At 34.9% G+C, this 14,830-nt stretch overlaps 1 protein-coding gene across 2 annotated transcripts in view; it reads right to left on the bottom strand.

Moving 5' to 3' along the window:
* Positions 1-9,997: 9,997 nt before the first annotated feature.
* The window catches only part of GLRA3 (glycine receptor alpha 3), a 76,074-nt gene continuing 71,241 nt past the window's right edge, over positions 9,998-14,830 (bottom strand). For both annotated transcript variants that reach the window (XM_026846574.1, XM_026846575.1), the window contains one exon: positions 9,998-14,172. In XM_026846574.1, coding sequence (XP_026702375.1) covers positions 13,903-14,172 — 270 coding nt within the window. In that variant the 3' untranslated portion in view covers positions 9,998-13,902. The remainder of the gene's footprint in view (positions 14,173-14,830) is intronic.

Raw genomic sequence — 14,830 nt, 5'->3', positions numbered from 1 at the left:
ACTGGGAATAGTTATGGAATCTCTCTAAAACAGGATAAATAAAAAGAAATTAAGTGATCTTTTTCTAGATGTCAACTCAAATAAGTTGTCTAAAGCTATAGGATTTAAATGCTTCTTGCCTTGTTCTGACTTCTATGCTAACTATTTACTGTTTGAATATAAACAGTACAAAAATATTATAATCTGTTTCCACAGGTTTTTATCCCAAGAAATTTTTATAAAAGAGATTGAAGGATAAAATAAGAGTCAGAGTTGTACAATGAAAGGAAATATTTTTTTTTAGTTGTTTCTGGATGTTGCATGATTGCTATCTTACCATCTCTGAGAATATTTTCCATGTTTATTTTACTATTTAAAATATTATAGTGTAATTGAAACTATTGAAATTACACATGTATGAGTTGAATAAGTCTTAACAAGCCTCTCCCACCACTGCTGAGGTTAGTAAAAATATTTCCACTTCAGGCAGAGCAAGACTGGATTGCAGCAGAATTGAGAAGCAAGATAACAAACATATTTTACAGATGTTCAAGTTTGGTTCAGATGTTCAAGTTCAGTTTAGATTCTGCTGCACTTGATTTTTATGAACAGAGTATTTTTTAAATAGCTGTTTAACTTGCAGGCACACAACAATTAAACACTAGAAAGGACTTATAATTTGCTTAATTCCCTGGTTCAAAACATTTATTTAAGGTTTGAACCAAACTGAAATTATTCAGAATGATTATGTCAAAATGGTGATTCAATTTCCTTTGGAAAAGTAATAATTAAAGTTCCAGCTGTGATGAGATATATAACCACTGCCTTTTATAAGCAGGTAGGCCAGCCTGATCCAATTTCCTTAGACATTTTTCCATTGACTTCAGACCCATAGAACTTGGGCTACTGGAAACTAGCCAAGCAGGCTTGACAGCAAATTCTTGTTCAAACCAGATTCACAGAATCTCCAGCCACTAAAACTATATCAAGGATATTAAGTTCCAAAAATTGCAACATCAGAATGAACTCTGTCACTCACTGATCTTGAACTATTGACTAGACAATTTGGAAAACTGATTATATCTTTTTCATGGGAGACTTATATACGTTAAGATGGACATGGTTGTATAGTTTGCAGCATTTGTAAGGTTTTAGTATCCTCCATGATTTTCCCACTCAGAAGTGACATTAGGAGGTTTTTCTCTCAGGAAGACAAGGAATGTTAGATACTGTGAAACTGGCAGAGTTCAAAGCCATTACTGAAAGTAAGAATAAGACAATTAAAATGCCTGTTATCTTGTTAAGGATTTTCATCTTAAAAACCTGTGACAGGTTTCACACAGTAGCTACATGTTCACCTTTCTTCCTCTGGTGCATTAAATACTGGGTAAAAGGTCAGTCTACTTTCTTAGGCTACTTTTCTGTACTTTTTAACAGGGGCTAGGAGCAAGCCTAGCAGCATTTTCCTTTGGCAGTGCCTATTTAAAAAACATAACTAACATTTTGCTTGGTGTTTTATGAAAAGTAAAATGGTGAAAACATGGATTTTTGACATATTTTACATATATTTCTGTAAAAATGTTATGTGGGTGGACAATTCTGTTGGAAATGCATCCTTCTGCATTTTAGTGCATTCACAGGCACCCAAAGTGCCACATAAATAATTTGTTGGAAATATAAAAAAAAACATTTTCAGCACTTCAGTAAGGCTGGTGTCTTACAGTACACTTCCCACTGTTTGTCTTTATTCCTGCTAAAAGCTCTTTTTACTCTGGAACATCTGGGTAGACACATGCAAGGCACCAGCAGAGGTAAAAAATCTGCAAATAAAACTTTGGAGGACAACTTCTCAGAATTATTTTCCATTGGACAAGTAGGTATTTTACCACTTGCTTTCATAAAAATTAGATCATGCTGTGGTAAGACAGCCTTGCCTAAAAATCATAACTTTTTATCCTCTTTTGTTCAAAATGAATATGTAAACACAGCTTGTGAATTTCTGTACTCAATTTCTGTGGCAATAAATAGATCTGCTTTATCTGGAGCTGCAAAATTGTGATGCATATTTACACTGTGACTGATGTATGTAGATCCTGACAGGGACAAACAAACACACAGCAAGTTGGACTTGCATGCTTACTAGGGCTCAAATGTGACCATGAATTAGAAAACTGTTAAATATGGAACAAGTAATGGAAAACACTAACACTTTCTGTCACACTGGAAAAAGTATTTTTGTTTTGAACAGTTTTGCACATGCCTAAAGAAGCATGCAGGATATGTTGCTCTGGTTGCTACAAGTAAAATATTATTCTTTAATTTAAAAAAGGTTGAGTAACCTTGTAAAATTCACAGATCAGCAAACACTGGCTGTGCCTTGGAATTAACCTGTAGCCATCTCATAAATATTAGAGAATGTGATATGGTTGGATGAGAGCTAGTACAGGTTCAGGAGAGATTATGAAGGTGGACAGGAAGAGACAGTATATAGGATTTTCTGTGTGTTTACAGAGATTATCTGGCAGTCCTTTTGATCATCCCAAAAGAACTGTACTCCTCAGTTGAAACCAGGGAAAGAATAAATACTTTTTGTAAATTCTGATAGGATTTAGACACAGGTTTGATACTTTGAAAATGTGTAGTAAAGAAGGTGCTTATAGAAGACGCCAGGCAAATTGGACATGATAATACTGAAAACTGAGCTTGAAATTTTTTCCAGGATTAGGTAGTAAATGAAGGGAAGAGGTGAGTAAGGGATCTAAATACCTGAATTTTCCTGTAACTCTTATCCCAAGTGATAGCTTGGTGTCTCAGGGAAGAAGACTGATTTTCGTGTTAGGCTGGATCCATACTTTCCCTTACAGGGGGAGCCAGAGTGGAAGCACAAGCATGAGTATTGTAGGTAAAAATGAAATATTAGAAGTGTGATAATCTGAAAGACATTGTAACTGTTCTACAAGTGGAGCAGCTGTGTGAAATGTTGATACTAATCAGAGGGGAGAAATAATTAAAAGGGGAGCAGGGATAACAAACCAGTTCCAATACACTTAGCTCTATGTAAGATACTGTGTTGGAATATGCTACCTCTCAGATGAAAATAGCATTCTGAAAGTGTCATTAAGGAATAAAAGTGTGAGGGTGAAATCACCTCAGGTTGGTATGCAAGGAGCTCACAGAAAGGAGCCTTCTTATACCATCAGGACTTCACCTGTACACTGCATTCCTTCTGCCACAGCCAGTAGCCCTGAATTGCACTGCAGTTATTGAGTGAAAATCTCCCAGAATGTCCTAGTCTTCCAGACAGATAAGATTTGATGTGAGTTATAAAGCCTTTGGGGAGAAAACACAGAGAACGGGAGGCATTACTTTTCCCCTGTTCCTTCACCTAGAAGCTACTTTGGTTCTGCTTCAGCTCTTCACAAAGTTACTTGAGCTCATATATTTGCAATAACAAAGAGTTCAGTGGTTTCTTTTGGTACTTAGAAGTAAATCTGAAAAGGGGATAGAATACTTTTGAAAGTGCTTTTAAATTTATTTTCTCAAAACTGTGTGTTGGTATAAAATTGTTTCTATATTACCTCTGACCACATTTATGTAAAATTGGAAGGTTTCTTATTGAAGTTAGATATGCACTTCTTGTTTTATTATTGCTGATCTTATTTTATTGGCAATGCAGTTAAATATAAAGCAGTTGGTTGTTACGTCAAAGTAATTAGTTTGAGTCATTATTTGGGAGAGCCTTCAAAGCCTGGGGAAAAAAAGAGTACAACAAACAAAACATTCATTGATTTTTAAGTTGGAATTATTGTTATGAGCCTGAAATATATAATTTTTTAACTTTTGGCAGACAATTTATTAACTAGTATTAAATTAAAAATTAATAGTCTTCATGGTAGTCCTATTTAACTAGCATCTAAGCCATGAAAGAGAATATATGTTGTACTCTCTTGAGAAAATAAGGTCAAACAGCAAATGGATGTTAGTGGTACACTGTATTTATTGTAGTCTGCAATTATTTTGTAGTATCTATCTATAATAATATCCTCAGTATCATTTCAGATTAAAGTTCAGGGTGGCCCTACCGCCTTTTCCATATTTATTCACTGACTATAAAGGGGTAAAGTCTGCTATAAAAGTGAAGTATGGTGACACAAGTTATCACAAGGTGGTCTGAGCTATGTATTTATATTGTTTACATTGCTAAAGTGTATGTGCTCAGCTGATCTTAAATATGGGATAATATGATGTTATATATTCTGCAGTGAAAGCGTGAAAGCTATATGTGGTCGCTCCTTTGCATTTATTAGAGCATAACAGCATGTTAATAAGTGGAATAGCTGCTGTGCATAGCTAATAACTGATGTATTTGTACTTGTACCTGTGTTCTGAAGGCATCCTTAAATGAAGAATCTACCCAAAAACCTCTTAACTTTAGCAGATTTGTGAGCAGAGTGTAAATTATTTATTTCCTCTTATTTTTTTTAAAGACTGCTTTAAAAACTGGTTAGACGTTCTTTTTCTGTTGGAAAAAAAAGATATCTGTAACAATAAGTATTTGACAATCATCAGATACTTAAAAAAGTAAACTAGTTTCTGTTTTAAAATATCATTTTTATTAAATAAAATCTTCAGGTACACAAGCCCTTACATTTTTGTATATGTATTTAGACATAAACCCCTGGGTTTTGTTCTTAATAAATTAACATCTCAGCTATTTTTGTTTCTAAGACAGCATCTTAAAAAGTTTGCATCACTTTCAAAATGAAGTGTGATTTGTAGTATGAATAGCGCTTATGTTTTTTAAATTTCTTTCTTAATAATGAATGTCAGTGCGTGAAGTTTCTACATAAAGAATGCATTTTGCCAAAGTTTATCTCCTTGAACAAAACGCAAACATCCATGACAATCCTCAATTCGTATGAGAGGGAGCCATCTTGTGGTGTGATTTATACTTTCCCGAAAAATGACGATGCTATTGCTACAATGAAATAAGAAATGGATGGGGAGGGAAACCTGTTTCGCATACAATGCAATCAAGTACAATTTAAATCTGTGAGAATTTCCAGTATCCTCTTATTTTAAATAAGTTCAGCCAAATTCTAATAGTGTTTGGGCTTGTTCTGATCTTATATACCTACATGAGATTTACACCTACTTCATGCAATGGCAAACAAGCCGCAGCATCAAGTGCTTTTAAAAACGACCATTTGAATGTCTTCTGTACCTGCTGAACATGCCTAATGAGAATAACTAAGCATATCCAAAGTTACACACTGGTTTTCAGGGTAGGTTAGGTGTGTTGTCTGGCTTGTTAAGAGAGGAATTAAAACACCAGTGGGTTTCAGGCTGAGCTCATTACCTCAGTGGAGGTTTTAAATGCAGATTACTTAAATAGAGGCTAACACTACCAAAAAAGTTTTTTCAGTATTGAGGGGAAATGCAGAGTCGTGTACCCAGGGAGCAACAATCCTGTGCACCAGTGTATGCTGGGGGATGACAATCTGGAAAGCAGGTGTGCAGAAAAAGAGCTGAGGGTCATGTGGGCACCAGGTTGAACATGAGCCAGCAATGTGCACTTGCTGCAAAGAATAGTGATATCCTTGGCTGCATTAGGAGTGTTGCCAGCAGGTCGAGGGAGATGATCTTTCCCCTCTACTCAGCACTGGTATGACCGCTCACACTGTGTCCAGTTCTGAGGATCTCATCAATTTTTTAAAAAAAGTTGGATGGAGGGTGCAAAAAGATGGAGATAGGCTCTTTTCAGTGTTATCTAGGACAAGAGGCAATGGGCACAAATCAAAACACAGGAGCTTTCCTCTGATTATTAGGAAACACTTTTTTACTCTGAGGGTGACTGAGCACAGGTTTCCCACATAAGCTCTGGAGTCTCCATCCTTGGAGATATTCAAAACCCATCTGAGCATGGTCCTGGGCAACCGGCTCTAGGTGGCTCTGCTTGAGCAGAGGGTTTGGACAAGATGGTCTCCAGAGATCCCTTCCAGTCTCAACCATTCTGTGATTTTGTGAGTCTGGGAAGTAAATGTTGAAATATAAAAATTTTCACAATAAAAATATATTAGATAAAAAATATATACTTGTTAATTAAAAGTTTAGAAGTATATTATTCAAAATTTGAAAAAGTTTCATTTATTTCCAAAATGAAATTTTCCCTGTAATTCTAGTTTTGTGACTTTGATAGATTGTTGTGCAGGGTCTAAATCAGAAAAAAATGTTCTCAGATCCTTCTAGTGTATAGAGAGTATGATACTAGAAATAAAATCCACTGCATGAACTCCATGGAATGAAATATTTATTTCATTTAAAAATAATTAGGTAGCTATATATGAAAACATGAAAAAGAGGATATTTGATATCAGTTTTTCCAGAATTGTGTTGAAAGAGCTGCACAGTTTATGCAAAACAATCACATATTGATCTTTTTAAGATCTATGACTACATTTTTCTATGACCCTTGGGTCATATACCTGACTGTTATTTTCTTGTTCAATTGCTTGTTGCACACCTGGTACAACATATTTGCAGCTTCCATGCTCTGGGAACTGTGCACCTCAGCATGAAAACATTTGCTACTGCAGTAGTTTCATGACATTGTTGCTTGTGAATATACCTGAAGAAGGCCAGAGGTACCAGTTATACTTTGCTCTTAGGAAGACAAGTTAGTATAGAACTGCTGTAGCAACAGCTGTCATAAATACAAGGGATCTGATCATGCAGTTCTGTGGGCTCTGTGAGGGCATGCTCAGGATTTCTTCTCAGATTCCACTGGTGCTCTTGTTAGATTTGGCTGTTCTTTTGAGAAATTTCCATTTCATAAAACTCCAAGCCATACACTGCTGAACTGAATTATTACCAACAGGTAATGGAAATACTTAATTTGTGAGTATGGCAAATTCTTGTATTTGTATCCCATTGACATGAAAAACAAGTTAAAAGGAGTGAACTGTTGTTACTTTTTGGCATGTGAGGGCAGGGAGCACAAAGCATTTGTGTTGAGACTACTAAAAAATTCTAGTCTAAATGGCATTACATTGACATGAGGCTGTTACTAAGATGACAATCTTATATACTCTTTATAAGCATATTAACACTGCTGTAATCAGATTAGCAGAACTCAGACTGTTTTCAAAGGACTTCTTATTTGCTTATTTCAGTTTTCTTGAAATAATTTTTCTGTCAAGGAGTACTTAGGAGGACCCAGAGATCTATAAAGTTTCCATTAGGCTATTTTGCTGTAAGTGATCTTATTGCCAAAAAAAGCAAAGAATTTCTGCAGGACTATTTTGGAGTGGCTGTACTTCTTTGAATATGCATTTATCAAGATAAATAATGCCTTCCCTGAGTTTTCAGAATGAGCTTTTTTCAGAACTGGAGCCCATCCTCTGCCTCTCCTCTGGAGAGATCTCTTTCTGTCCATTTGCTGAAAAAGGAAGTCCTACACTGATCAGACTCCTGATTCAGTGCCTGCCATCCTCCATCATGCTCCCTGAAAACACCTCTTTGTATATTTCATTATGGCAGTCAAAATATTTTGAAGCTTAATCTGAATAATATAAAAAACAAAGGCACTGCATTCCTTGTCTCTCAAGTTTGACTCCTGAAATATTTAATGGTAATGCACCCTAACTGCTGTTGAGGGTTTCATCCTTTTTTTCCAATTTCTGATAGTCCCTGCTGTGACTTTAAATGCATTGCCTAAAGTATCATAAAAATAATTGCATGTTTTCTGGAAAAAGTTAAGTTTATTTTTTTTTTTTAACAAAATATCTACAATGACATAGATGACACCATAAATTTCACGTATTTTAAACACTTCTATCTTCAGAGGATGTCAGTTAAGTGCAGTATGATACTGTAATACAATAAAAAGGAATTTAATCAAATCCATGCACAACACATTTATAGAGTTTTACCAAAAAGGAGGTACTTTGAGATGAAATTGCCATTAGACAGAATTCACAGGAGAGTATTTTGACAACTCACAGACAAGTTATTAATACACTGTCATATTAATTATTTTCTTTTTTCTTGCTGTAGCCTTTAAAGAAGACAGGATCACTAACACACAAACTACTGTATATTATGTTAAACCTTTATGTCAAAAGCTTATGGCACAATTTCTTTTTATACAGCTCACAATTACACATTCATGGAACATCAGTAGCTACTTTAGTCCATTTCATCTGTTAACATCACTGTCATACATTAAAATACAAACATAAGAAATGTTTCTTGCATATTTCACAAAGATGAAAGTGAAGAAGTGCAGTAATATTCAAGAACTCAAGAATACGGGATGAGCCAATATTTTTCTGGCATTTAACCCACTGCTTCAAGCAATCTAACCTGCTTCCACAAGCCTTCCAAACTGGTAGTATTTCAGTAACTACTGTGGGTGATGTGTTTTGCCTGAAGGCACCTTTTTCATAACCACTCCAAAACAGAATATCCATTTTATTATTAACAAGTAGTTTGGTTTGTTATTTGTATTTTTCTTCTTAGTTGTCTCAAAAAGAAAAAAAGCTGTGATGATCTGATACTTTTCTCATCTAAATAACCATATGATTGTACAGTAAGATGTGGATAGAGTTATTTTACTACCTCACAGGGGTACTGTAAGAATTAATACCTCATTCAGCAGTTTCACAGTTTAAGGCCAAATTCTGCTCTGTTGGATTAGATTAACTCCTATGATAGCTCAAATGAGAGCAGAAGTTGTACATAAAGTATAGCTATCTTTTGCAACCAACCATCTTAGCTTGGGCTGGGAACTATATAAATAAATTTACATTGAATACAAAATTATTGCTAAAAATAATACTTTTTTTTTTTTTTTAAGGTTAAGGAAGACGTTTTATCTTTCCCTACTGTTAAAAATATAATGTTTTGTACAGTGTATTATATTCTATTTTCATCTACATTATCAACCTACAGTTCTATAAGGGGTTATAGTACAAAGTGGAAGCAATACCTTACTCCTTAAATGTAAAGTGCACATCTCTAAATCACCTAAATATAAGTCTTTCTAGTGAGTAAACAGAATAATCTCTTACAGATCACAAAGGATTTTTTATAAAGCATCCCTATAAAAGGTTTTGGAACGAACTCTGATAAAGAGAATCCAAAGAAAACCAATATATGATAGAGTTGAAAAAATATTTAAATCCCATGTTCTTTCTGAATTCTACTAATCTGCTTAGATAATAGCAGTTGCTGTCAAAGCTTAAAAGTAGAATGCACTTTATTTTGGTGTTAAAATAGCTAAATTCTATATAGTAAAACACTAGCATCCCTTCTTCTCTTTATCCTTCAAACCTCCTCTAGTTCATCAGCATTATAGAGAAAAAAACATTATAAGAGAAATAACCCTCTAACCATGGAAGCCCATTTTGTTGATATTTTAATACAGTATGCTAATATACTGTTTATAATTTAAGCAGGAGTTTGGTACTGTGGTAGTTGAGAACATCTACTGCTCCTCTAAGGGACCTTTCTTATCCTCTCTCAAGGTCTTGAAGTTTTTGGCCTTATGAGAGATTACATGGAATTGGCTACAACTCTCTTTAGTGCAGGAAGGAAAGAGTCATATGAGAGGTTCCAGGCACTGCTTTGGGCTTTCTCTCTCCCTGTGGTCCCTGTTATGCTATATACAGCCCATGCTTTTCATCCTGTACCTTCCTGCTCCGCTTCTCTTTCTATTAAGAAATCTCATGGTGTGGAAGTCAATTCTCTGTCCACACAGGTAGAAAATGCTGTCTCAAGAGGATATATACTTTGCAGCAGTTGACATAAATTGTTTCATGCTGCAGCTACTGCTTCCACCTGGACAAGTGTACCTATGGAGAGGATACTGGGGGATGGTGAAGAGTAGTACGGCTGACTCATGGTTCCTTCTTTTCCCTTTACGGTGACTGTGTCAGGTCTTTGGTAGCTGTGTTACTGGAGTATCCCTCTACATCCTATAGTTTCTCACTCTGTTTTCATTGTGTTGCAATGATCTCCCAGTGTCAGTATTTTATTTCTGAAGTATAGGTCTGGTCTACTGAAATCACAAAAACATGACCTGAGCAGGACAGAGTCTGCACTTATGGTGAATAATGACTTGGGCCAAAGCTGCGTTAGCCTGTCGCACAGGGGTTGTGCTTGCAAGAAGCCTTCTTTGTGGCTTTGCTAAAGACCCATATTCTGCAGAGTCCAGGTTCGGTGATAGTGAGGTGAGGTAGCTATCTACTTCAGCCTAATGAATGGGGTCTTTTTATTTGTAGGAGAAGTCTGCTAGGTAGCCTCTGCCTCAAGCATTATTTCCTTGATGATTATTTTTCTGCCTCTCTACTGCCTGTTTCACAGGATTGTAGCATAAGTACTGCAGTCTGATATTACTGCAGAGTACCTTTCAATTCTTGCATCTTAATGTAATTCCTTGCTACTTCATTATACAGTTACAAAAGAATCATCTCCAACACTAATCTTGGCTGATGACAGTAGCTGTTTATTCTAGCTTTGTACAGAGGGCTGACATGCCTGCTGGCATTTATGGACTTTTCCCCAGTCAGTGGTAAAGAGCAGTCATTTGTGCCTTGAAGTTTCTTATAATCTCAAATGACATTTCTCTGTCTCTTTACCATGTGACTTTACACTAAGTCATTTAGGAATAATCTAAATTAAATTTACATTTTAAGTGCTGCTTTCTTTTGAAAAACATATTTAGTGGACTGCAGAGGCTTCTGTTACCTTGGCAAATGTTATGGTTCCAGTAAAAAACCACAAACCCATCAGTTCAGGAGAGATCTTAGTTCCATTACATCAAAACAGAAAATCTTTACTTAACCTGAGGGCAACAGAATGACATGCCAACTGTTATGTGCATTTGAAAAATCATCATGGAACCTTTTTTTGCTTTTCCCCTCTGAAATACTTTTCTTGTTAATGGATTGCTAAATAAAAAAAAATGTTCCAGCAACACTGTAGAGTTGTCATAATGATGTTTTAAACATTTAATTCTCTCTATTTTCAATGTGCACTGTTAGAATATTGAGCCTTTTATGTAAATTTGCAGTATAGAAGTAGGGTATGCTCAACTTCCCAATGTAATGGCCTATGAAAGAGAAATATAACTATGCAGAGGAAGAGATTTACTTTCCATTGGCCAGGTCTGAGACCCTCTTTCTCACCGTAGTGCACAGCTGAAGAGATGTACCCTGAGAGGCAACACTAGGCACTAGATCCAGTCATTAAATCTACAAATCTAATTTTAAATAGAACATACAGGTAACATTCCATTAGGGAGGTCAGAAAAGAATTAAAATGTAGATTTATGCTTTTTATTTTATATATGATATACACTGTAATTTTTCCTTAGATTAGCTTACTCTAGTCAGAGAAATGTGGCACAAGGGTTCTTCCCCTTCACTGAGCCAATAGGTTCATATATGAATGAAGGATCTTGTCCTGGCTTAACAATTTACATTCCTTCTGATTCCCTGTTACATTTTGCCAGTGTTGTAATCTCTTTTTCATGACTTTCAAAATTTCCTGTCTGATTTCTCTATTTGAGGGCATAGACCTTTTCTGCCTTAAAGAATGACAAAAAATTAGGACTAAATTTGTTTAGCTCTGCATTACTCAAATTTGTGAATGATTTCAAAACAAGGTAGTACTACTGCGTAAGTGAGAGCAACAGACTATTGAATGATTGGGAAATGTGAATCAGGTACTCAGGTGTTATAAACTACACTAACTAGGAGTTATTCTGATCTGGTCAGCAAATTTTTATACACTTACCCCTCAATTAAGAATTCTTTATTGAATGCAAGTCAGCTATTTTAGAAGGAAAAAAGAAATATGAGCCTGAAAGATAATGTAATTTTTTTATGATTGCCTCTTGATTATGGATCCAGTACTTCAGGCAGTCCTAAACAAAATACTGATGACTTTGGTGATAGCAGAAGCAAATTAACATCCTTTTTCATACAATACAGATAGTGATAAATTTGAGAGAGATTAATATAACCCAACTGAAATGTCAGCCATTAGATCATGATAACCCCTCACACAGATGAGCATCTTCATACACAAATAGGGTTTTTTGGAACATGCACATAAAGAAATCTACAAAAACAAGACACAAACAACCTCAGAAAGCAATAATTGTTTAAAATCATTTGAATTCATTTCAGATCATAAATGAAGTAAAAATATAAAAAGTAACAGTGTTTTAAAATAAAAAAGATTATACAGTTCCTTTCTGACACAGGTAAAAAAAATATCTGTGAATGACTGTTTTAGAATCTCTTTAACTAATCCTTGGAGGAAAACAACAACAAACCCAACCATACCCAAGGTTGCTATGTTGTAATCCTTAATGCAGAGTTATGTTGCTTCTGTTGCTTCATATGCACCGTGCCTTTGGCAGTGCACCAGATGTTTGCCTCCAGCTGATTTTGCTTTTGTATACACATTCTGAGTAAAACCAAACCAAAAATTTAAACCATGTTCAAAACAAAAATACTTTGCAATGAGAAACAGCCTCAGATACTGGACTTAAAGTATCTAGTAATTCTAAACATCAGATTTCCATTTTTTAGCATGTTTTTGTTTTTCAATAAACAAAAGTGGCAAAAATAAACACTCTTGCCTACAAGCTATGCCATAAATGTGGTCTATTGTGTTGCAATTTGAAGAAGCAACTAATATGACTTACTTAATTCTAAACAGGGATAATCTTTCCAAGAGTTTTAATAGTTTTTCTCCTGTTTATTAATATGAAGTACAATAAATGTAAAAGACCATACAGATCCTTTTTCATGTTTTAGAAGAGCTGCATGTTTTTCCAAAGTTGTGAAGTGCTTCTTAACCAGTATCTAAGTCATATCAATATACTTCAAAGAATGAGTCAGAAAACTTGATATATTCATAAATTAAACTTCTTGTATTTATGTAACATGTAGGAGATAAGTGGGCATAAACACAGCCGTACTTGTCCTCCAAATGTTTCAGTGAAGCCATTGTCTATCTTCTTTTAGTTTTGATCCAAGATCTCTTTGAATTGCAGAATGAAGCATTGAAAAATGTTGATGAAGTTTGTCTATCTCACAAGTGTGAGTTCTATCAACTGAGAAAAAACTCCTTCAAAAATATAAAAAAATTAAAAAACATTATGTTTGAATTATAAAGGTGTAGGTAATTAATAGAAGAAAAAAAATCCTTTGCAGAAATCAATGCTGTACAAATTTTAATATATTTCTCGTGTGATATGCAGACTATTAGGCTGTAGATACCTTGTGCTGTATGAGATTCTTTCAACATCCACCTTCCAGGGGAATGGTTATATGAAGTATATTGAATAAATTATATAACTTAAATTTGTTAAATGTGCTCATTGCAAAACCACAGGTACTGACCTTAAGACAAGAAAAAGTTCTTAAAACTGTAATCTCAAATCAGTAATTTGTCATTGTCTTGTAAAATTGAAATACAGATTACAAATATTAATCTGTTCTGTAATACTCCAGGATTTACCTAGGGTATTCTGGATCCATTTCTTTAATTAAAAATACACCAGAATTAAAAAAAAAAATTAAGGAACATCAAAGAGTACTGTACAGTTATACCACTATGTAATAGTATGTATAAATACCTGGCAGTAAAGCTTCAGTAGAGTGATTTACAATGAAAAAGTTCTTAATATTTAGTTTGACACAAAGTTTGCAATAGCAGATGTATTTTCTCTGGGTGTCACTCCTCCATTCCACTGTGGCTGGGCATCAAAGGCCATGCAGGATGTTTTTTTTTCTCTCTCAATGCTCTTAACTCTCTCCTGATCACTCCTCTGATGCACATTTCTAACAGAAAGCCTCCCGTTGAACACGGCCCCCAGTTCTGTATATACTGTAAGCCTTAATCTTGTTATTGGTGAATGTCCTCATGCCTGATGATTTTGTAAATTACCCAGTAAAAAATATTGAAAATTAGAAAGGCTAATGGGAAGCAAGCTCTAGATATTGTGTCTATCTTCTTGGCCCGGTCAATGAATACCTTTCTCATCTCATCAGGGTTTTTTGGTGCAGCTTGAACAGGATTATTTGGCCCCTTTTGTGTCACTCCATCTTTTGCTTGCAGACATGGACCCATTCCATATGCTGTAAAGCTAAACTGACTTTCCCTTACATCATCATCCTGTTTAAAAAAGAAGAAAAAAAGAAAAAAAGCAAGACTATATTTACAGAAATATTACTAGTCACTCAATAGCAAGTACTGCACCATTACCTTAGTAACTTCTTGAGTCCACAGTTTATCTTAACTGGTTGAAATTTCAGCCCTATCAGTGTCTGTCAGAAATAATGCAGCAGCTTTAACAAGCACATAATTTTCCTATTTGTTTATAGATTCTGTAATCTATTTAGAGAAAAGAGGAAACTAGCCATAATCATGACTTCTGATTTGGTTTAATTTTCTCCATTTACAGATAATATCTGCAGTCTTTAACTGGGCAAACTTCACACTGTTTTTTTAGACAACAGTGATTAACTCTGTATGTTACTTAACAAAATGGGATCCTGACCTCTAGAAGTACTCATCATACAAGCACTAGTGATGTTCACGTTAATTATATTAGTGAGAATTCTGCCTATTTGATCATTGTATATTGAGTTAATCTTATCTGTATGCCTTATTTCTGCTCTTCCCTGCAAATACATGAGATAAAGAGAATAGTATGTAAAGTGTCTTACTTTAAAATAAAGTGAATGAAAATTAAAGACCAGATTTTATTTCTGATTCATTCTTCTGTCAGTTCAGGGGAAAACTGTCAAAGACATTCTGAATTCAGGGAGCT

Source organism: Athene cunicularia (genome assembly GCF_003259725.1).
Source record: "Athene cunicularia isolate RWA chromosome 4 unlocalized genomic scaffold, athCun1 chr4_part1, whole genome shotgun sequence".
NCBI classification, from domain to species: Eukaryota; Metazoa; Chordata; class Aves; order Strigiformes; family Strigidae; genus Athene; species Athene cunicularia.
This window is presented reverse-complemented; position numbering and strand designations above follow the sequence as displayed.